General features: G+C 32.5%; 2 protein-coding genes and 1 pseudogene across 2 annotated transcripts; 2 read left to right on the forward strand and 1 right to left on the reverse strand.

The window, feature by feature from the left end:
- The first annotated feature begins 281 nt into the window (after positions 1-281).
- Positions 282-2,582, forward strand: LOC114410349 (psbP domain-containing protein 4, chloroplastic-like). Its single transcript, XM_028374272.1, has 5 exons — positions 282-759; positions 1,306-1,409; positions 1,642-1,753; positions 1,909-2,136; positions 2,262-2,582. Exons 1-5 carry the CDS (start codon positions 465-467, stop codon positions 2,324-2,326), a joined length of 804 nt encoding a protein of 267 aa, XP_028230073.1. The 5' UTR covers positions 282-464; the 3' UTR covers positions 2,327-2,582.
- Positions 2,583-3,053: 471 nt separating this feature from the next.
- On the reverse strand, positions 3,054-4,111 carry LOC114410350 (annotated as a pseudogene).
- A 14,118-nt stretch (positions 4,112-18,229) lies between these two features.
- LOC114410351 (bidirectional sugar transporter SWEET1-like) lies at positions 18,230-21,666 on the forward strand. Its single transcript, XM_028374273.1, has 7 exons — positions 18,230-18,368; positions 18,448-18,617; positions 18,761-18,797; positions 19,436-19,531; positions 20,218-20,497; positions 20,936-21,055; positions 21,182-21,666. The coding sequence occupies exons 2-7, from the start codon at positions 18,584-18,586 to the stop codon at positions 21,356-21,358; spliced, it is 744 nt and encodes a 247-aa protein (XP_028230074.1). The 5' UTR covers positions 18,230-18,368; positions 18,448-18,583; the 3' UTR covers positions 21,359-21,666.
- Positions 21,667-24,316: the final 2,650 nt, after the last annotated feature.

Below are 24,316 nucleotides of genomic sequence, written 5' to 3' on the forward strand. Positions count from 1 at the left end.
GTAAAAGGTGTTACACCGATCACTTTAGGGACTCAAATGTAATAAAAATGAGGAGATATCAAATGTAAAAAGAGGAAATCTCATGGAAATTATATTTAATATATAAGTGTGAATGTTAAGAAATAATTAATCAAATGTAGCTTCTATCATCACACACACACACAATATATATTATATTACTTCAATTCCTTTTTATATATTGTAAGAGTGACACGTGTAAGGCCAGAAATAGATACTTGTGTTAGCCGAGAAGGAACAAATGTTCGATCTTCATGAAGCACAATAGCACCGTGTCCACAAGATTCTTAGAGCTCGGCAACCTTATTGGGACCTCAACTTCTACATTAATCTTTCCACCAGACATCAGCTTCCATGATTTTCTGCACTCTATTCTGAGGTGACCAATTCTGTTCTTCTTTTCTCGCATAATAAAGTAATCAATAAGCACATAAACCTTCGAGGACATGGCATCAGCCTTGTCCACGACCAGTGTGCTTTGCTGGAGGAATCCTCAGCACATGCATATTATCTCACCCTCTTCACAGACACTTCAAAATGGAACTCTAAGAACTGTAGCTGCTTCAGCCTCAAAAGATATCAGCATAGAAAGTGACAAGTGTTCCTCTTTGTTGGTGAACAGAAGAACAATTTTGGCTTCTGGGGTTTCCTTGTTGTCTTTCCCGGGTGAGAGTTTGGCTGTGGTGAAACAAGGCCTTCTAGCAGGGAGAATTCCTGGCCTGTCCGAGCCAGATGAACAAGGTTCGTTCATTTTGGAATTTCGAATGTGAAAAAATTATGTTTATTCTTTACTGTAGACTGTGTTGTCGCAAAGTAAATGATTTTGTAATGTAACAATACATGACAGACAAACGTGAATAAAAACCATAAGAAAGAGAATTTTCACATGGAAGCCGTGATAAAGGAAATGCATGCACTAACGGTTGCATGATGAAGGATGCCGTGGATGTAAAGTGTCAAAATTTGTTGTGAAAAATAAACGTAAGGTTGTTTAGTTTAAAGAATTTGCTATTTGGTCAAACACTGGTCTATCAGTTACCAAATGTTCATTCTAGGAAAGAAAAAAAGTAATTTTCTTCCATTCGTTGAGTTAATGCACGTGTTAATTCTTAAGTTGAGTTCATACATGTTTTGAAGTTTGAATTCCAATTGTCTCTTCTGTTATAGATTTTAAATGTTTTTTTTAATCGACAAATGTTAGTTTGTTGGAGTGTCAGTTTTGTTAATAGAGAGGATCAAGATCTTTAATGAAAGTGACATAATGTAGGCAAGTATTTGATCAGACAGGTTGGAGGACCTATCGCAGGCCGGATGAGAAGTCAGGAGGACATGGTGTTGGATGGAGTCCTATTATTCCATACAGCTTCAGAGTGCCTGAAGAATGGGAAGAGGTGATGCTTAATAATCTCTTCTAGTTAAAGTTGGAAAAAAGTTTTTAAGTATACAGTGGAAAAGACTAATGAAATAACTCCTATTTGTCTCGTTTTGGGTGAGCAATTTACTTATCTTTAATCTGAAAGATATGTTCTCACATTTCTTCACCTAGAGGACATTTTCTCTCTTTTTTTGTCCTTCTGCTTGCTTGCTTGTGTATACTTCATCCAGGATGCATCTGCTTAACAGGTACCAGTATCAATAGCAGATCTTGGTGGCACAGAGATAGATTTGAGATTTGCCAGCTCTAAGGAAGGACGTTTGTTTGTCATTGTTGCTCCTGTTCTTAGATTCTCCGATGGTGAGTATTGAGTTTGCCCCATTTTCTTTCTCCATCTTAGCTTTCTAGAGACAAGGAGAATAAAGTTGAAACAGAAAGAACAATGAAACTTCTAGGTGTAACTTCCATTTATTACTTGTTTTATATGATAACTTTTTTACTATACATCTATACAGATCTTGGTGACAATGCTACAATAGAAAAAATTGGACCTCCAGAGAAAGTGATCAATGCATTTGGTCCAGAAATGATTGGGGAAAATGTAGAAGGGAAGGTTCTGAGCGTTAGTGCAGCAGAACATGAAGGAAGAACTTACTACCAGTTTGAGCTAGAGCCTCCCCATATTTTCATTACTGCCACTGCAGCTGGCAACCGCTTATATTTGTTTGGAGTAACAGGCAGCGGTATAGCTATTTATCCTCTTCTAAATAGTTTCACTGTTTCACAACATCAAGTCTGAACAGCTAGAAAGTATACAAAGAAGCTATAAGAACTAACAGAAAATAATCTAATGTTGTCTTAATTGCAGGTCTTCAGTGGAAGAGACACTACAATGATTTGAAGAAGATAGCTGAATCTTTCCGGGTTGTATAACTAAAATCTTCTGTGAACCCAGAGCTAATTGAAATGCAGCTTTCTATATTTGTAGTGTAGTACAACAAAGAGGTTGTTTCCCACTACTTTGTCTGACTGGGATTTATGTGAATCAAGAGATCATATAGGCAAAATCTTTGTACCTTCAATATACCAAACCAGTCGTGTTATATTTCAAAGTTGCTGTTCTACGTTCTAAGTACACATCAAATGCTATGAAATTTTATAGTGATAATTAAGAAGCTTGGTTACATAATATCTGACAATTTAAATTTTAGGTGAAGAGGGTTTGTTCTATTCCCAAGTCAGGGCATTGCCACAGGTCTCAGAAAAGGCTTATCATGGTACTTAACTGATCCATCAATGAAGTCAGAAAATGAACTCAAGACTTCATTAGATCCTACCGATTAAGTCAACCTTCACTAGCTTTCAATACTTTGCATGTGGCTTCAAACCACACTTCCTTGCCCTTTACTCAGACAACTCTTTGATCAGAATCACAAATCAAAATGGCTTTGCTAATCAAAAACTGTTGGAATATTACCCCATAATGGAGGCTGCAGCCATGCATTGGTCTTGGCGTGGGGCTCACAGTTACTGCAATTATGATAAAAGCCCAGTCTTTGTCGCCATTAGACTATTTCGTGTATAGAGCAGTGTTTCTTTTGGTATTTCTCTTTTTCTTCTTTTTTTATTTGACAGAGGTATTTCTTTTCAGATTGAACCTAGCCCATTCATTTTAATGTGGGACTTGTGCACTTAAATCCACAAAAGTCACTGAAGATTATTGAACTACATCCGGGTATCCTCTGAGACCCTCCATCTATGCTCTTCATCCTTTCAGCTTTCTCCCATTTTTCAGAAGCTGCATAGATATTTGACAAAAGCACATTGTGAGAACTAGCACCAGTAACAGGGTCTTCACAGATCAACTTCATTACTTGTTCTGCCATCTTCATATCAGAATGAATCCGGCATGCTCCAAGCATTCCCCCAAAAACTGTGTCGTTAGGTTTCATTGCCATTCTCACTATCAAGTCATAAGCCTCTTTCAATCTCCCTGCTCTGCCCAATAAGGTCAACCATGCATCCATAATGCTTGATTCCAATTTCAATTCTATATCCCTCCATTTTAGATATTACTTCCAAAGCTTAACTGACCAAACCCCCATGAGCACAAGCGGAAAGCACGGTAAGAAAGGTGATACCATCAGGCCTTATATTTATTCTTCCATCCTGCCAAAAAACTCAAGAGCCTCTTTGCATTTTCCATTGATGGCAAAGCCCGAAATCATAGCATTCCAGCAGAATATGTTCTTCTCAGGGAACCCTTCGAATACCAACATTGCATTGACCAAGTCACCACATTTGGCATACATGTCAACCAATCCACTCAATACAAACGGGTTCACAACTATCCCTTTATGTTCTATCATGTGATGGATTTGCTTACCAACATCCAGGTTCCCCAGCTGAGCACACGCAGATAAAACACTAACTGCAGTAAACTCATCAGGCTCAAACCCTTCAGCTCCCATTCCCTCAAAAGCTTGCAGTGCTTTCTCACCGAATCCATTCTGGACATAGCCAGCAATCATGGAATTCCAAATCTCCAAATTCCGAACCGGAACCCAGTCAAAAAACAGCCTCAGCCTCAGTGACATTGCCCTTCTTGAAGTACCCATTAATCGTAGATGACCACACAAAGCAATTCCTTTCAGGTATCATCTCAAAGACCTCCCTGGCTGCTTCCATCTCCCCTATTCTGGCATACCCATCAGCCATCACAGCCTCATTATGGTTTCACGCAATTTGGCGTGTTGGCATGTTCAACTATAAATTTTGATTCAGGAGTTTTGGTGATTTGAATATATTGTTGGTATGTGTTTGCAATTACACTTCAAGTCTTCAAGGCATGCCTGGTTATTTGCGGTTTGGGTTGTTCAACTGTCACGAACTTGAATGGTAGTCTAGTAGGATCGAAGCATTAACATATAGCATTTTAAATTTAACAATAACGAGTAATTGCTTTAGTCTTTTAATTGCCAATTTTCTTAATAAGGCACATACTAGCTTGTGATAACCCACTGTGGTCGATTTAATGGTGGAAGTTTGGACAGTATACATGAGGTTCTAACTTCGAAATTAGCTAAACAATTGGTAGCATAGGTAGAATATCAAGCCCAAAGTTGGGGCAGTCTTGCTATTGGGTTACACTTATATCAAGGCCAAGGTTTCAAATGTATAAGGTTACAGGAGTTAACTGATCAAAACCAAAGACCAACCGGATATAAAGTTCAACTTCATGATGAAGCTTCTCTGTTCTCATCAACTCAACTGCTTCTAAATCAAATTAGATACTTCAGAGAAACATATATATCAAGAAAAAAAAAATGCACGAGGAAAGGACCATCTGCCATTCATTTGTGAACACGAGTAAACCAAAAAATTATAGGAAAATCACTTGTGATATTTTGTTGTATTTTGATGAGTATTCAAAAAGGCAAAGTCTCACGTTGCCTAGAATAGTTTTTTCTTTCAAGTGTTTATATATCAACTTCAAATTTGATGATTTGAACCCCCCTGGTGCATGCGGTAATGAGCCTACAAAATTTTTACTTTTGATTTAATAAGGTTATTATGAATTTAAAATTCAAAAAGCTTACTGGAAAATCCTTAGTTTAAATGTGACTGATTTTGATACGGTCCAACCACTAAAATCATGGGATTTTTTTTTGACGATTTTCGTGCACCTCTCTTATTATGTAAATACTTTCAGACTCAGTTTTAACACAGAAAAATCCTCTCTTCTCTTCCTTTAGTTTTATTTTTGTTTCTGGGTTTAAGTTTTTGTCCTTGTCAATTTTGTAGTCTCAGCCAATCTAAGAAGTTATTGTTGCATCTTGGGAGACTTGCGTGTAAATACTGAAGATAAATTCTTTAGCATAGTGCTCGTAAGGCCAACACTCAAAAGTGAACTTAGAAATCAATCGCACTCCAGTAGAAAAATCTCAATATCTTATTCATTTAAAAGAAAAACAAAATTTGCATTTTCATTATGGTCTTACAGAATGACAATTGCTTAAATACGTTCATATCACCGGAAAAGCTAAAAGATCAACTAGTCAGATTTTATTACAACTACTTGAAATGCGTTTGGATAATATACTTTTTTGGTTGGGTAAGGCTGCGACTATTCCTCAAACACCCCAATTAATTAACCATAAACATGTTTTAGTTAATGGTCATATAGTAAATATATCAAGTTATCGTTGCAAACCTCAAGATATTATTACAGCCAAAGATGAATAAAAATCAAAAACTCTTATTCAAAATTATCTTGATTCAGCCACCCGAGAGAAATTGGCAAATCATTTGACTCTTCACCCATTCCAATATAAAGGATAAATCAATCAAATAATAGATAATAAATGGGTTGGCTTGAAAATAAATGAATTACTTGTTATGTCTCAAGAAGTCATTCTTATTGTTGGAAACAATGTTGAAGATAATAAAGAATGACCTCCTGGCACTTGTAGATTACTATCTTAAAAGACTCATCCATGATATTTCATGCAAGTCCCCTCAGGATACAACATGAACTTTTTAAATACATCGAAGTTACAACATGAACTTTTTAAATACGTCGAAGTTACAGAACTGGCAAGGGCAAAAAATTGAACCAAGAAACAGAGAAGAGAAGGAAAGGAAGAGAAGAGAGGACATTTTAGTTGAAGTTTGAGTTTGTGTTATTTTGGTTAAAGGTCTAGTCTTTAGCAAGGATTATTATCTGTGTCTGTCTTGCGGGAAAGCTATTTGTATAGGAGCAGAAATCAATAGAAGAATTGAGCCTTTCCTTTTATTTGGTTTCTACTTCATCCTTCTTCGAGAACAACTCTCTTCAAAATATGACCAAACACTAAAGCCCCTTTCTTCTTTGTTTCAAAAACTTTTGTATGTTGTGAAAAACGGGCCTATTTCTGTATATACTTCTCAGAAGCAAACAATTAATTTCTACCTACTGAAAAGGATGAAGTTTGATTCTTCTAGAAGCCATTATCCTTAGTCTTTTCTTCTTTCAATAATGCATCAGTATTATCACCATGTCTATTACATCATGATATATCGTTAAGTCGACTCGGGCATCAAATCCAACTAACATTGTTGGGATGGCATCATGGCAACCTAAAATTCATATCAAATCGACATTTAACAACTGCTATCCGTAATTGCTAATATGAATACTTTCACAAATATATTATTGACAACGCAAATTATAAGCACGAATTGGCCACAAATATTCACCTAGCATGTAAAGTGCTCCTATTCTACCAATATATATCCTTATTCTTCCTAAATTCTTGCTTTTATGTTTTTCACTGCCTTAATGAAAGCAATATTCTGGTTCTCTATCTATTTAATAAACCTTTTATGTCGTCGAAATGATCAGGAATTTCGGGTGGTAAAGACTAAAAGAAATTTTACGAGTCCACAATGAACATCTGTCCTTAATGTGGATTTAACTGTTGGTAATGGGTAAACTGTAAACTCCTTTTTAAAAAATCAACTAATTTTGGAGGAACACGTACCAGCAATGGTACAAATTACGGAATCTAGTGATGGGATGTGTTTTAAATTCTCGATCATGTTCTATCTTAAGGCAATGATTCCCATTTTGTGGGTTTACCTTATGAAGTGCATATTGCTTTCAATAAAGATGAGAGCAAATACATAACCAATCATTGTTGGATACGTGAAGAGGTCAATACATGTGAGGAAAATAGTCTTCCCTATACAGTTTCCAAAAAAATAAGACCTTAATTAACTGAAGAGATCAATGTGGGGTAGTAGGATGATACTTTATATGGCTATTTCGTTGACCCTTCAAACACAATGAATGGCTTAAAATTCTGAGTTCAATGGTTATTTTCTGTCAGCTTGAGGCTCAAGTAGAAGCTTTACAAGTCCTAGTAAAAAAAATTAACCATTTAAATTAAGGAATACTTGGTAACATGCCGATGGAAGATCCTAAGAGAAGGTATTGATAGGATTTAAGTCATGGACTGCTCTAAAAAAAGAAATGTTATATGTATAACAATTCATACAACAGTTTGTACAACATTTTTGTTGTCATGTCAATTTCCGTTCTGCATATCATTTATTACATGTTATAATGATGGAGTGATAAATAAATAAAAAATGATATTGTACATGTGTATGACACTTCCTCCAAAAACAAGTTCAATGGCCAGCATATTTAAAGAGTGAAAAAAGGATGGATACAGAGAAGAAGAGAGGAGGTGAGAAAGTGAGAATGATGCTTGAAACTATATAGCGATGTGATACTTTTAGAACTTAATTGTATCTCAAATTCATTGAGAAAGTGAAAATGATGCATAAAAAGCTTAGTCATATAGGCCGCTCCTCACCTTAGGAAAGGATCCTAGTTTAATCGCATCCAAGAGGCATGATTTCCACGAAAACTTCTTCTCATGGATTTTTAAATTTGGCCAAATAAACTATTTAGTTTCTTATCTTATTATTTTTTTTCCAGTTTAATTCTTTATCTTTTTTACATTTTTAATTTGATTCAAAATAGTCCTCTCCTCAATCTAAAACTAATATTGTTGATCAAATATACATATCTTCTTCTCCCTTCACTTCTACTCCCTCTTCGTATACAAAAACAATCAATGAAATGCACATTATATAGAGATCAACAACAATCATAAACCATGGCAAAGCCAAAGTTGCATACTGTAAATACAATCGCAAATCTGCCGGAGTTGGCGAGATCGAAGCCATGACGCAATTAACGGGGCGTGAAAGCCGTGAAAACGGACCTTGGAATCTTGATGTCGTGACAAATCCATGTTCCACACCACAACGTCGAGAGGATTCCCAATAAGACGTCGTCGACGACCTTAGCATTCCTCCTCCGATGCCAAGAAGATGTCATCTAGTGATGTTGTAGCTCGTCGCGGACATCAACTTCCCCACTGCCCCTGCCGGGAAAATGCCTTTGCACTTCATCCCGGTAATGGTTTCACCGAAGATGGTGATGATGTTGTAGGACCACCACATGAACGCCACGTTCGCACCGTGGAGGGCGTGACCCCTTTGACCTCTTGGAAAATCCCACCCACATTGAGAAGAAGAGGTGGAAGGGTATAATGAGAAACACATTTTGTGACGGCATTTAGCCGCCAATATTTTTAAATTATTAATGATATTAATTTACAATGAACGAAAGAATCAATTTAAAAAAATAAAGGAATAATATGATTTTTTAAAAGATAAAAGATGAAAATAAGAAAACACTAAATAGGTCATTTGGACTTTAAAATTTAATTTGGTTATTTGCTCTTGTGAAGTTCTTCAATAAGGTAAACCCAAAAGAAACCAGAAACTGCGGAAAACACTTTGTTATGGAAAGTTTTAAATAATAAAAATCCAAGGTTTTAACGTGGAGCATAAAAGACGTGTAGACATAAAAGTCTCGTCACTTTCTGTGGAAACATAAAAGCTAGCTAGAAAAGAAACCAAAACTCTTGAGGGGAAGGTTGGCAACATTAATTTGTTCATCACCAAATTATGCTTAATCCAAAATTAATTAGTCTCTTATTGTCTGATGGCTCCACAATTTGGTGGTAGTTAGGTTATTGGTCCGTTGCTCAGTTTGAGATTTATTATACTATTTAGGTGCCTTAAGAACATGATGCAGTCTAATGTTATTGAATCGGTAATGTTACTCTTTTTTGCAAAACTTCATTTACGTACACGGCTTTCTTCTAGTGTTCTAGTCCTTCTGACAATGAGTGTCCAGGCACAAGTTTTTAACTCAAATGTGGTAATTACAACTGAAACAGCAAAAATCAGAAGGCTATATTAATCTCTCGTGTTGGAAGACTATGTAAGTGAAACTTCATTATTAGAATCTTATTTAGTAAAGTAAATAATCATAAAAAAGAAATCTATACCAATTTTGTTCTGGTTTATCGGTCTGACACAACTATAACTAAATGTTATTGTTACATACTTACATTTTCTTTACTTTTAATCCTGCTTCTCTTAAGAAATCGATGCGCATCATTTTGCCCTCTTGAAAGATAAAATATATATTTTTCTTGCAGCGTGTTCTTGCGGACTGCATAGTTGACCCGTGTACAGGGCAATGTAGTTAAAGCTAATTACAATATATAAGTGGATGACCACAACTAATTCCAAACCAAAGCAAGACTTCTATCACATATACCCGAATTTTCAACAATAAGCTGCTGGATAAAGACAATTAGCATCAGGGTGGGAATAGGTCAGAACAGACTTTAGAAGGCCTGAGCCTAGCTTACAATGAATCTTTGAGACCTGAGTCTGCCTATAACCTATTAAAGGTTTTTATTTTGGTTCGATTTAGTCTTTTTAAAAGTTTGGTCTGGCCTAGCCTGATAGCCTTTTTAAAAGTCTTCTTTTCACAATAAATATTTAATATATTCTATGGAATAGAAACTTAATAAGAAAGTTAAAGAAAAATGAAAGTCAATCAAAATAATAAAGAATATAAAAAGGGACATGACTCACACCTAAATTGTAATTAAAGTCCTTCATTATATGAATAGAATAATCAAAGTTTGATAATTTCAAAAAAAATATTAATTGTATCCAAAAAATAATATATATATATATATATATATATGCCGGCCTATCAGGTTTATAAGGCTTTCTAATAAGTTTAAGTCCGGTCTATTTAATTTAATAAGTTTTTAATAAAGTCTGAGCCTAACCTTTTAATTAAATAGTTCAGTTCAGGCCAGACTTTATGTAGGTCAGGTCGTAGGCCCCTGTAGGCCGGTCTGACTTATTCACACCCCTAATTAGCATTAAACGAAAGGGTTATTAATGAGGTGGTATAGCTTTATTGATTGAATATGATGAATGTTGTATTCGATTTTTACGGATAAAAATATATCACAAAAATATTATTATAAATATAGTTGCTTTATTTTAATTTTATTTTAGTTCTTTTTTCCTATCTCTCATAAGATTACTTATTACATTTATTAATTTTTTGGTCTTCTTTCTATCCCAAAGCAGGAGGCACATGCTTAATTTCATGACCTCATACACACAAGCATCGAATACACACAAGATTATGGCAAGTTAATACAAAAGAAATTATATAATGAAATATGTGTACTTGACCTAAAAAATTGATCACTCTCTTTTTGCATAAAGACTTGGATGAATAGTTTGGTCGAGTACTACAATGGGAGAAAAACTACCTTCAGTTATGATTGTTTCTGTCAAAAACTATGTATTAATTAGTTAAGTATATTGAAAAATATTTTATGGCTCATGAATTGATTTGATTACCAATTATCATAGTTAATTGCTTGATAATGAAGAATTATTACAAAAAAGTAAACTAGTTGTTACAATAATTATTATAAACATTTTATTGTTCTTAATGGAGAAACTAATGAGTTATTATGGTATTGGTAATAAGGTGGAAGGGTATCTGATTTTGCATATAAATTATTTTTTATGTTCCATTGATTCATACATTTCAAACAAGTCAAAAGTTTGAAGATATTTCTTTATATATAAATACTGATCTATTCTCTATTTTTACATGTGAGAGAACATATGATATAAAACTTGATAGCAATGATTACAAGATATATGTTTTTCACTTACTGAATCATGAATAATAATTTATTTATTGTTAACTTGTTGACAAGTACACTAAATTTGTCATAAATAATAAATTACTAGGAAGTCTGAATGTCGAAATCACATGGACTTTGAACTTAAAATTGATGCAAACCTAATTTACAAACAAGAAATAAGAAATTTAAAATAACAAATAAAGAAATATAAGAGATAAAATAAAGATTTAAAGATAAAAATAGAAGATAGAAAAGATAAAAGATTTAAATTAAAAGATGATAAAGATAAAAAAGATAAGATAAGAAAAATAAAAGATGAAGATGAAGATAAAGAAAGATAAATTCATGTGATAATGTTGAGAGCTAATCTACTTTATTTGCTTTTGCTTAAGATGTATTATTTTAGATTTTTCTCTATTAATTTGGTGAATTTTTTCTTACCCACATAGAATACTTGTCCTTCCTTTGCAAAGACTCAATAAATAAAATAGATGAAGTTATAATTTTAGATGTTTGCTTTGATGCATTGACACAATGCAATCACTCTAGCAATGATTTTATTAAGACATCTCCTAAAACTGATGCATGTAAGACCTAACTAAGTCTCTCATAACTATAAATGGTCTTACACATAAAAAAGGATTTAGAAACTGATGAAAGAAAGGGGATTTAGGATGTAGTCACTAAAGAGTTCTGAGTCTTTTTAGCTTGACCCCCTTTTTATAACTGTTGAAGTGGACTTGGGTTTGACTCCCTTTTTTGTTGAAGTAGATTTGGGTCTGATGTCAAAATTTTTCTTTATTTATATTTTTGATATTTTTTGGATCTTTTTTGCTTTTAACTCCTCTTTTATATATCTGCAAGACATAAATAAGAAAATATCAATTCCTAACATTTAAGCCAAAAATAATTACAGCTAAATAAATATTTTTAAAGATATTTTTAATATATTTTTATTATAAAAAATAGTTCATATTTACCCGTTATCATTCATATTTATACCATGACCTAAGATTATAAATTTCTTACAAATTAAACTTATAGTATGAAGGAAATACCTCTCATTTAGCATAAATTGGATACCAAACTTATCACGGGTAATTTAGAATACAAGTTCAATATAATGTTCATTGATTAATTAGGTGGTATAATAATTATTGAACATAATTAATATATTAATAATTAAAAAAATGACTTACGCTTATGTTATAAATATAAACTCTCATCTTGAAGGAGAACGCTTTTAGGAGTTACTTTTTTAATGAGAGCATTTTAAGAAATTTTTCTCCGATAAGAGATTGTTTTTGGAGTTTTACATAACCCCTTTATCTCTTTTAATCTTATTTTTTTCATCTTTATTTTTAAATTTATTTTTATCTTTATTTCCACAAGAGTGAATTTCTTTTCCATATCAGTTTCATCTCACATTTCTATTTCTCTCTATATTTAATATTTTTTTATATTTTTTTCTTTATTCCTCTTCTTAGCTTCTTCTGCCTATACACAGGTGAATTATATTTTTGGATTTTGTTTTTATTGAAGGCATTTTTTTTATTAACATGTTTTTTAACATATCATATATATAAAATATAAAATTTACCAATTTTAAAATAAAATAGAATGCCATGTGTATTATATATTTAGGAAGAATTTCTTGAAACGACTGATCCCTGCATACATCTATTTTATTTTAGGTTTATTCAGAACATATGGATTTGTTCTAAAGATTTAAACTACATATTTTCATCCTTATTATAATTTTAGAAAGAAAAAAAGAAATTTGTCCGTCATGCAGACCTGCGGACAAGACCTAGTATTCCAAAAGAAGACTTTCATCTTCAAATTGAGGATAATAAGCTCATGAGAAACAACCATTGAGAAACAAAAGAAGACTTTTATCTTCAAATTTTATTCAGACATAACTATTCACTTTTTTTTATGTGAAACAATGTCAAATTAAACTATCCAACAAACAGTAACTCTTTAAAATGTATATTTAACATTTTTCCTTTGATTAATTTCTGGAAACTTGTTTGTATGTGGCCAAACAGAAGTTGGAGGAAACCTACTTTCTAAGCGTTGCACTTTTTCCAGCCACATACATACTAATATTTAGCAAGAGCCGTCCTCTGAAGGGCATTCCTTTAATCCTACCTTTCATACTTACACTACGCATGCATGATTCAATAATTTGGTTAGGTTTTCGATTTGAATAATGGCCCCATATGAAAATAAAGGTTAACTAGCTCCTTTGTTTCTTTCTGTCTCCTCTTTCTCATTGCACATGAAATGGATCACATGCATGATGTTTGGATGCGCCAAAAGGCTCCTAAACTAAAGACTAACCAATTGGTCCAACAAATTGTTATTCCGACTAATATTACATTTGATGTCTTTATGTAAGATTATAAATTTGAATTTTGTGCATGAAAAAATATATAATTAAGAGAAAAAATCTCAAAAAAATAATCAAATAAAATTTTCAACATAGATATTATAAAACCGATATTTCATACTAATGATATAATAAAATAAAATAAAAAGTGAAGCAATTGCTAATGTCCAAAACCGACAAGAGTCTTTGTGAAATTAGAAGTTTACTTCTTAGGTGAATTAAAAAAAAATAAAGAAAAGAGAATACTAGGTATCTATCTTATTCCTTTGGGCGCTCCTCTGTACGCATTTTTTTTATTGTGCAATGTTTGTATTCTTTATTATTGATTTATATAAAAATATTTATCATATTTGTATCATGTGTGATAACGGTCAAATATGAGTTAATTTGATAATCAATTTTAGTTAATAAATGAGTATAATTTTTTCTTTATTATTGCTTTCAATGAAATAATGAAGAAATTAACATCTTTACTATTTTTTATTAGCAGAAGTTAAGAGAAGAAAAATTCGGGTACTTTGAAGGAAAATTTAGACAAAAAGTGAAAGAAAAAACCTTGAAGAAGTAGACAGCTCGCTTAGCGCATGCCCGTGCGAAAAACTCACAATGAAATCCAAAGGCGCGCTTAACGCGAAAGTCTGCGCTAAGCGCGAAATCAGCATGAAAATTAAGTTATCTAGAGCCTATATAAGAAAGAGGAAGCAAAAGGAAAAGACATACCAAGTCTTTGAGCGATCCAAAGCCTGAGCTTATCCCTTAAGAGAAATCCTCTCTCTTATCCATTTCCCATTTTTCTTGCTATTAGTCATCCATCCCATTCTTCTATTACCCTATGAAGTGTAAAATCTTTCATGGCTGTGAGAGACAACTCCCTCTGTTGGAGCTTAGCAGTCAAAACCCTTGTAATGTAACTGTTCTTCTTATCTATTAATGTAATTTTAATTTCTATTGTCTTTTTTCTGCTCTTTATCTTTATTGTGTGATTTGGTCATCTATACATCTGATTTTAGGGGTTATACATTGAGAAATTGTAATGTCTAAAGAACCGAAAAAGATAATCTCAACATTGCATTACTAGGAATAAAGTGACTTTGTTATGTCTTTGCATGCATCTTTACACTTAATGTTGTCTATGATTAAATCTTTGCAAAGGAATTTGAGAGAAAGAAAACATAAATTATGTTCTTCATCATGAGGGATCTTGAGCATATTAGTGGATGTTGGTGGAAATTGGAAAAATATTTAATAGAAAAAAATATTAATATTGCATCAAGGATAGTTAGACCCCAACATTATCATAATCCGACTTCATCTTTTGCATTTACATTATTATTTATTTTTCTTGTTATTTTTTTCTTTTCCCTTTTATCCTTAAATTTTATACTTACAATTCTTTTTCTCTTCTACTTCTTCTCTTACTTACAAATTAAGTATTTAGTAATGTGTCCTTATGGATTTGACACTCGATTTTTTGTTTTAATCTTTTTTATTTATAATAAAATTGATACACTTATCAATCGGTTAACAATGTATACAAGCTTTTGTTTGGATCGTGAAGACGGTAGTGTTAAAATCCTTATTGATCTATATAAATTTTTTTTTATCATATTTGGATCCTGCGTAAAAGCTTTTTGTTTCGTGAAGACGAATGGCGTTTAAAAAAGTAAGAAAACAAATGTACCAGAACTGTTTAGTGTAATTGGCTATACAATTAATGCATGACAAGGAAACTAAAAAGAAAGTTGCTTAATGTGACTGCCAACATAGACGTAAATTGGTTTAATCACTCCAATTTTGATTTTTTAAATCATCATTTAATCCTTAATTGTATAAAAAAAATATTATAAATGACTTTTCACAAAATTTAAAAATATTATTTTTACAAAATCAAAGGTTAAATATGGATTTAAAAGAGTTATGATCAAAGTGATCGATCGATGTGTATTATATATTCTTGTTATATGCAATTTGTGATTTATTTTTCTTTACAATGATGATTTTGACGTACCTTAAGGCCTTACACAAATTTATGAATCTTCTAGTCAATGGTGAAGGTTGAAGGCTTGTAGCATCTGTTTTTTAGCGAGTTAAGCTGAATCTATTCAAAATTTGTCGCAAGATCATATTTCGTGCGTACATAAACATGTTTCAATATGCCATTTACTTACTATTTCACATAACACAAATGCATTTTGCCATTGAAATTAAGTGTGACCTGAAGAAGTAGAATAACGTAGTCTTTTCGAGTCATTTCCAGGAAGGAAACAGAGCCAAATGTTTTAATGAAAGCAATCGCGGTCTCTACCACTGGGACCCAAGTCATATATATGGAGAACAAGAATGATTAGCCCATTAAGGATAAACAGAAGCAACGATTTCTGTGTGTTGTTGGCCTAACAGACTTTATACCATTACATTAACCCTTTGGTTAAATGAATTCCCTCTTATCATGTTTTGGTCATATGAAATCAGGGTCTTTAATTAAAAATAAGAGAGAAATTTTAATAATTTTTTGAAAACATGAATTTTGATGATAAAGATTTTTACATGAGAAAATATAATGTGAAAATCTCATATGTCTCATGTGATGAAAATAACTGATTATTAATCCTAATTATAGAATATGCCAAATTAAGCATTCAACGTATTCAGTCAATAATAAAAATTTAAATTTAAATGATAAAACACCAACCTAAAACGAATTTACTATTAAGATTAAAAAAGAGAGGAGAAAGATTAATAGGAAAAGAAAGTAAACTAAGAACTAAAGTTAAAATTAAAACCAAGCTTCAAGATATCCTTCATAGAAAATGTGCAACTTTTAATGTTGTAATATTTTAAATTTTAAATATAGTACTAATAAAATATTTCTTTTTGTTTTAACCCTTGAATTTATCATAGGAAAAAAATCTTAACTAATTCAAAGTTTGGAGAGATAAGCAAATCAAGTATTGTTTTAGCTCGTCATTAAACTTGGATAATATTTGAATAATTCAACATTAATTTTAACACATTAATTATTTTGTCTAATCACTTGGTTATTTACACTTATATATTAAATATGTTGTTATAATATAATATTTTTTAACTAATTTTTAATTCATTTTTCCCTATAATGTGCTTAATCAGTTTTTTTTAAGAAAATCAGTTGTGTTATTCATTCTTTATTTGATGTTCAATAAATATTAACAATTTTTACATTTTTCTTATGCCTATTATGTTTTTTCTTCAGAAACTTGAAACATTATATGTTATATTTTAATTATGTTATTACTATTATTATTATTATTATTATTATGGTAATTCATTATTTATGTATATTAAATATAAATTCTAATTTAACCAATCATTATAATTTAAGTAGAATACAAAATGCCTTCTCTCACAAATAGAAAAACTAGAATGTACATACAAAATGCCTTGTTTCAGAAATGCATATACCAAATCTTTGAAAAATTTGATAGCAATTTATTAGTAGTCTTACCTACCGAAGAAAAGAAGTGAAGTTATATAGAGAGGGCTATTATGTTTTGTTTGTGTTTGTCTATTGTTCATTGATAACAAAAAAACATATCATTATGCAATGAATATTTAGACAGTGGTTGAAATAACAAATTGCAGACCATATTCGTTAATGGTTAACACTAATGTACTATGAACAGGTTGCATTGGAAACTTATCAAGATGTGTAATATCAACAAATCAATCATCCTCCGCCCTTTTAGCGGTACCCTCGGTTTGTAAACACAGAAACTTTATCACCATAAAATTTATTCTACATTGACGTAATGCAAATGAATAAAAAAAAATATGTTTTTGAATCATGATTATTAGTCTTTAAAAAACTGCAACAATACAATATTAAATCAATCTTAATTAAATAGAATCGTATAAAAGTTATAATTTATGATATTATATAATAAATCAGTTTGTTCTTCATTACTCGAGTTCTAATAGTAGTGTACATACATACACTGGTAGTGGTTAGTAATATATACTTAAATATGCTTTAAGGGAAGAAAAAAATATATATATATATAGAGAGAGAGAGAGTCGGTTTTATCCAGCTTCTCAGTTCTCCTTACCCACAGCAATTTGCACAATTCACAACGTAATTGAGTCCTTGGTTTATCCACCAAACGATTCGTGGAATATTATGATCGCCTAGGGGAAATCTAATAAAACTAGGCTAATTGATATTATTTTTTTGTTAAAGCACAACAATTCCTATTATCTCCAATCCCCAAGAAATAGAAAATGTTTTGGAGCATTAGAAGTTCTTATTTGAAAAGTTGCAAGTCTTCTACCCCCAGTTTGTTACCAGAAGCTAAACATAGAATTAGATAATCAGAGGTGAAAAACACAGAATGGGGACACTGTAGAAGCAAGATACAAAAACTTGATGTCACAGAAACTATCCCAATTCACAGAACCATAGCAATCGTTTAACCCCTCCAAAGAATTCATCACATATTCGATTGCATCACAAGGTTTATTTTATACTTTTTTACTTTTTTTCTATATTTATAAAGAACAAAAGTATTTTCAGAAACCAAACAAGGTCCTTTTCTGCTTGGTCCTTGTCTAGTTGCAAAATGATCCGTGGGATAAATTCACCAAGTAGCTTTTTTCTTCTTCTTATTTTTCTTGTCCTTTGGCCTCTTTTTATAAATAGTTATTTTTATTAACACTTGTGTTAAAATCTGATTGCAACAGTTCCTTAATGGCAGAAGCTGCACTGTTGCACTGCATACATGTCTCGTGTTGATGTCATGTGGAACTACTACTATATTTGCCCTTTCCCTCATCCCGTGAGTTATGTACCGAGTGTGACAATGATATATATAGCATAAGCATCTGCATTATTTCGGGTTGGCACAAATGAGACACATCACAAAGACCGTATAATACATGATTATGATCGTGGTTATGAAGGAAAATAAGTTCTCAACATCAAGTTCCAAGGATAAGATCAAATACAGTACTATACTGTATTTAACCTTGCACTTGTTTCCTTTTCCTATATATACCAACTAACTTGTACTCTCCTATCATCGTAGCTTGTTACCATTTCTAAAGAAACAGGCATTATTTGAGCACTTTGGGACTCTCAACTCTCAGGGATACCTTCTCCATCCGCTACTTCTGCAGATTAGCTAGAAGAAAGAAATAAAAGATAACACAAGTTCAAAGGCCATGGATGTTGCACATTTTTTGTTTGGCATCTTTGGTTGGTTTAAGATCCTTTTGGTTTTACATGAGTTTCTTTCGTTTTTTATCACCCTGATGAAAGTTTAAGTTTTTTTTTTCTCTATACTTGGCTTCTGAACTTGTGGTTCCTCTGTTTCTCATTGTTCCTCTTTATTGGTACAGGGAATGCTTCCGCTCTGTTCCTATTCTTGGCTCCAGTGTATGCATTACATAGCTGCTTCCCTCCCTCTCTGTTATCTCCCTCTTAAACTTTTGTGGCTTTACCTTCTTTTTTTTTTTATGTTTTTGTGGATATGGAGGGGTTTCCATGACCCTGTTAAAATTGGTTAGAGATGTTACATTTACTAGTAATATAACTAAAATAGTATATTTAAGGAAGGCACAACTCTCATAAGGTAGCATTTAGGTTGAATTAGGTGTAAACTCTAATTCTAATACAGTATAGAAGTTTATTTTAGTAGTTATTGTTGGGTTTATCGGACTACCCTTTATTGGACTGTAATTGGACAACCCGTCAATGTTTAATCTTACAAATTCACATTCAAGATTTCTAATTCTTGACCTAAAAGGATGTATTGAAGTCTTTGACATTTCATATTAACTGCTGATATAATTAAAATAATGTATGCATATGAAAAACAATTCTTGCTTCATGAGCTAATTTTTTGAGTTGAGTTAAGCCAACTCAAACTCTAAATCATGAACATGGTTTACCAAATTGAGCAATTCAACCATTTGTGCATACATGTTAATAAAATCAGCATCTTTTATTTTGCTCTATGGATGTGCGGAATAGTGCAAGTTTGAGTGAAAATTGTGACGAATTCGGGTTTGTAGGATCACATTCAAGAGGATTATTAAGAACAGATCCACAGAGAAGTTCTCGGGCATTCCATATGTCATGACACTGCTCAATTGTCTCCTTTCAGCTTGGTGAGCTTCTCGCATTTTCTTTCATTTTACTGTATATCTTTATGGTCTTCTCCCTCAAATCTTCTGTCAAATCACGTGCACTTTCTACCGTTTTTGTGGTGGCTATTTTTGCTACTTCGTCCAACTGTCTTTATTTTTTCTTTACTTTTTCCTTGATATAATTTGTCATTTCTTATACCCGAATAATTTCTTACGTTGCTTTTTATTTGAGAAAAAGTTGCTTGTCTGTTGGTTAATCCTTAAAGTGTGCCGAATGGCAGGGATAAATTTTGTGGGGTTTCAATTTGTCGGACTAGAATTCAATCAATTAGTAGTTAAATTTTCGCTTTCAATTGCTAAATAAAACTTTACGTGTAAAACTATATACTAATCTTGCTAGCTACTAAATGGTACCTCATCACGTTCTAATCTGAAATTTATAATTGATTAATTTAGACACATTTTAATTTGAGTTTAATAGTAATGCGATTATGAAACAGTTTTTATATTATCATCCAATTATAATTTATTATTGTTAATATGACTTTTAAGATAGTTTCATTAAATTTATCATAAACATGAATGTTTGATTAGATGACATTTTATTCAATACTTCAAAATCAATTCTATTAAAACTTAAAACAAAGATAGTTCCAAGTAAAAGTTTGTGTCTGTTTTTAGTCCCTTACCATTTTTACAATCCACAGGTATGGTTTGCCTTTTGTGTCTCCCCACAACATATTAGTGTCAACAGTGAATGGCACTGGATCATTGATAGAAATCATATACGTGTTGATCTTCATCGTATTGGCACCAAGGAAGGAAAAGGCTAAAATTCTTGGTCTCTTCACCTTCGTGCTCTCGGTGTTCTCTGCTGTTGTTTTCGTGTCACTCTTTGCCCTTCATGGCAATTCCAGAAAGCTCTTCTGTGGCTTCGCTGCAGCCATATTTTCCATTATCATGTATGGCTCGCCACTCTCAATTATGGTAAGCTAAGTAATTGTACTTATAGTTGTATCAAAGCAAATTTTAACAATTTTATAATTTGTTATATATATTCACTGGTAATTTTTTAATAAATTGTCATAACTCTGTTTTTTCATAGGAGATATAAGGTTGACTTTGTGGTTCAGGAAGTTATTTGTTTACCAAAAAAACTCTGCTTTTCATTTAAAATGCACCCACAAGGAGTTATTTATTTACCAGAAATTTCATACCGTGTAATATTGTCTTAATTATTGCTTAACAAGGGTAGAAATTGATTAATTTCTATACAAATTGATATACATAGCTAATTGGTCAACGTGAAAAATGATATACAAATTCAGGAACACTACCTAGGAAACCGTGCTAGTTGTTGGTAATACTAGTAGTTCAACATTCTTAGTGGGTGTGTGTTAATTGTGGATTTGAAACTATGTGCAGAGACTAGTGATCAAAACCAAGAGTGTGGAGTTCATGCCCTTCTTCTTGTCTCTGTTTGTTTTTCTCTGCGGCACTTCCTGGTTTATCTTTGGTCTGCTAGGCCGTGACCCATTTGTTGCAGTAAGTCACTTTGCAATTTTAACTTACAATGGTACATAGTTTCATATTTATTATTGGCAGTGCAGTGGCATAGACAATAAAATGTTACATAGTTTCATAGTTTCATATTCATGTATGGTTTTTCAGGTACCTAATGGTGTTGGTTCTGCTTTGGGGACAACGCAACTAATATTATATTTCATATACCGAGACAATAAAGGCGTTACAGGGAAACAAGCCCCAACAGAGGAGGAATCCATGGAGATCGGGGATGTAAAGCCCCAACAAGGGAAGCAATCCAATGCAAATGGAATTCAAGGATGATATGTCAAATCACAACACATGCCAAAGACAATAGTCATGTTTGTCATTTTTCAGCTACATAATCTGCAACTGAGAGCAAGAACCTCTATGATTTGATCTGCTCTTTAAATGGCTGTAATTTACTTCTTGCTAAGACACTGGCACCTTTAATTAGCCGATAATATTGCATGGAAACAAGCATGTGTTGTGTGAGTTTTTATTAGCTCCTTCCCCTGGTCTCAGGGATTTTATGTTGGTGGCTTTTTCCTAGTGTACAACCTACCAAATAAAAGTGCAAATTCGGAATTGAAATTTGCAATTAAAATTTTTATGCCAATGTGAAGAAGCTAAAAGGAAATACGATTTGCTGAGATGACCATAATTTTGAATTTCTGAGGTGTTGATCCTGATAACAACACAGGTTACTAACATAAAATTGAGAATGATTAAGAATATGTGATCCTATGACACCTTTTTCCTCTTTATGCGGATGTTTTGAGTGAGGGGTTAATCAGTTGATGTGATCTTTAACAGTCATACAAAGTTAGCCATATCAATTAGTTGAAGTAATGTTGCTGTTCAGCATGAAAGAATCAACCCAAATTGCATTCCTGAACAAGGTGGAAAGTGGAAATCATGGGTAGGATTAGTGGGACGATCCAGGTAACATGCTTGTATTTGTCCCAACTCTATCATCAATCAAGCTTTCTTGTTCTGCTTTAAAGTCCAATGGCAATATATATTGCTCCTCTTCATTGTTTTAATGGGAGCACTTGACGTTCTTCCCTATGCTAACAATACGTACTACTGAAGATTTATGTTCTGTTTCTTACCACCTTGAGAATGGTGTTAGTTAAGCTAACACCTTGGGAATGGTCTCCTAGTTGGTGGTCTGGGGGAGTTCACTCCAAGGAGTTCCATACTAAAATAAGTGGAAAGTCAGAGCTATTTGTTGGTTAAGGAAGAATTTGTACCTGATATGTGTTGGTATTGTAAGATAAGGTAGTTTCCTAATCTTATGTTGGTATTGTAAGATAAGCTAGTTTTCTCATAAATTTTAGTCTTTGATTTCAAAAGTAATATATTTGAATTTATGATCTCATAAATTTATGTTTTTCATATTCTAATTGTTGTTCATGACTAATATTTTATGGGTAGGACAAAGTTAGAGTGAAATGTAAGGGTCGTTGTTGGATTACGAAACGGATTTGGGTCGGGGATCAAAATTTCGCTGAACATATAATATATAGTATAATATTATACACAGATTAAGATAAGATAATGTATGCGCTAAGATAACGTATATACAAGAATAACGTGCATAGATTAAGATAAGATAACATACGTGTATATTATATATCCTAATATTTCATTGTTCATCAATAGAAAAAAGAATTTGCTCCGCTTCCAAGGACATAAGCGCACTTGTCAAATTTCATTAAATTTTATTAAATCTCTTATGTTTGGGTGGGTGCATATGATTTCTCTTATTTCTTTTAGAAATCTGGGTACTATTGCTAAGCCTAATCTAATTTATCATTTAGTTATTGGGTAAAAGTGCAAATAAAGCTTCTTTACAATGATGGGTGAAGGGATTTACTTGTAAGTTTTAATTATGCATTAGTTTGTATTTATGCATCAAAATAATTTATATAAGCATCGTACACTTCATTTTTTCCCCATCAAAATATATTTCAAAATGGCAATAATGAAATCTATCTAACTTAATTGAGAAGAGAAAATATAAAAATATTAATTAAATCGCACAAGAAGTGTCAGGAAAGACTAAAGCTTACAACCCCACCCTATCATAAGCTAAAACGAGGCGTACAAGTGCTTTGATCTGAACCGATGAATATTCCTACTTTTCCTTTTCAGCACCCATTTGTGTCATAAGATATCCTGATTAACACGTTTGACAATCAAAATCAACCCCTCTGAACACAGTTGTTCCTAGACCTTCAAATACACCATATTATGACACACCACACAATCACCCAGCATTCCCTTTTTAAGGAATATGTGGAACCCAAGTAATGCTGCCAGAAATGAATGCATGAATCATGTGGCAGAACTTTAGTTATGTTAGCCTTTCCATACCATCCTTTCCAAATATTGTGCATAGCTGAGCAATTAAAATATTGATGTATAATTGTACGTGGCTTTCCTATAAAGAAAGTATAGGATTAATCTCCAACCAAAGTATCATTAATTTTTATGTATTGTTATTAGTGAGCACAAGTATATTCTCATGCACCTGCAACAAGAAGTCTCTGACTATATATATCACATACTGTTATCCCATCGTTGCACCCCATCCACCCCCAATTTGAAGCTCCTAATTCATAATGTTACCTCTCAACTTATACTTAACAATCATGGTAAAGGGGGACACGGGGTTAAACAACTTGCAATTCACAACCCAAAAATTCTAATATCCCTTGACTTAATTATGATTGGTGTTAATTAAGGAAGGCATTGTTCTAGTTTCAAACGAAAAGAGAGGGCATTGATTTATAGAGTTGTTGTCTTGTCGTTATTGTTCCTAAACACAGAATAGGCCGAGTAAAAATTAACCCATAGGCCATAAGTAATATGTGATTGACTTGCCAAATTTTGATTAAGAAGTACACGGAAACACAAAGAAACTAGAGATGACTAACGAGTTCTAAAATATAGGATTAATTTGCTCTGAAACTTTTGATAACATCGCCTTAGCTTAGGCACAAAATGTTTTGGAGGGTATTCAATCCTTTATAAATTATGTGTACAATATATACTTATTTTTGTTCTTAATATGAATAAACAGGAATAACCCGTTTGGTCATTAAGATAAGAAAAGTAAGATAGGAATAGGATCATTTGTGACAAAAATAACTTTTTACAGTCATATATGCCGTCGTAAAAACCTTTACCAACAATTAACTTGTGATCAACACATATTCAACATAGTAAAAGTATTATTGGCAATCATAACAA

The sequence above is a fragment of the Glycine soja genome, chromosome 4 (assembly GCF_004193775.1).
Source record: "Glycine soja cultivar W05 chromosome 4, ASM419377v2, whole genome shotgun sequence".
NCBI classification, from domain to species: Eukaryota; Viridiplantae; Streptophyta; class Magnoliopsida; order Fabales; family Fabaceae; genus Glycine; species Glycine soja.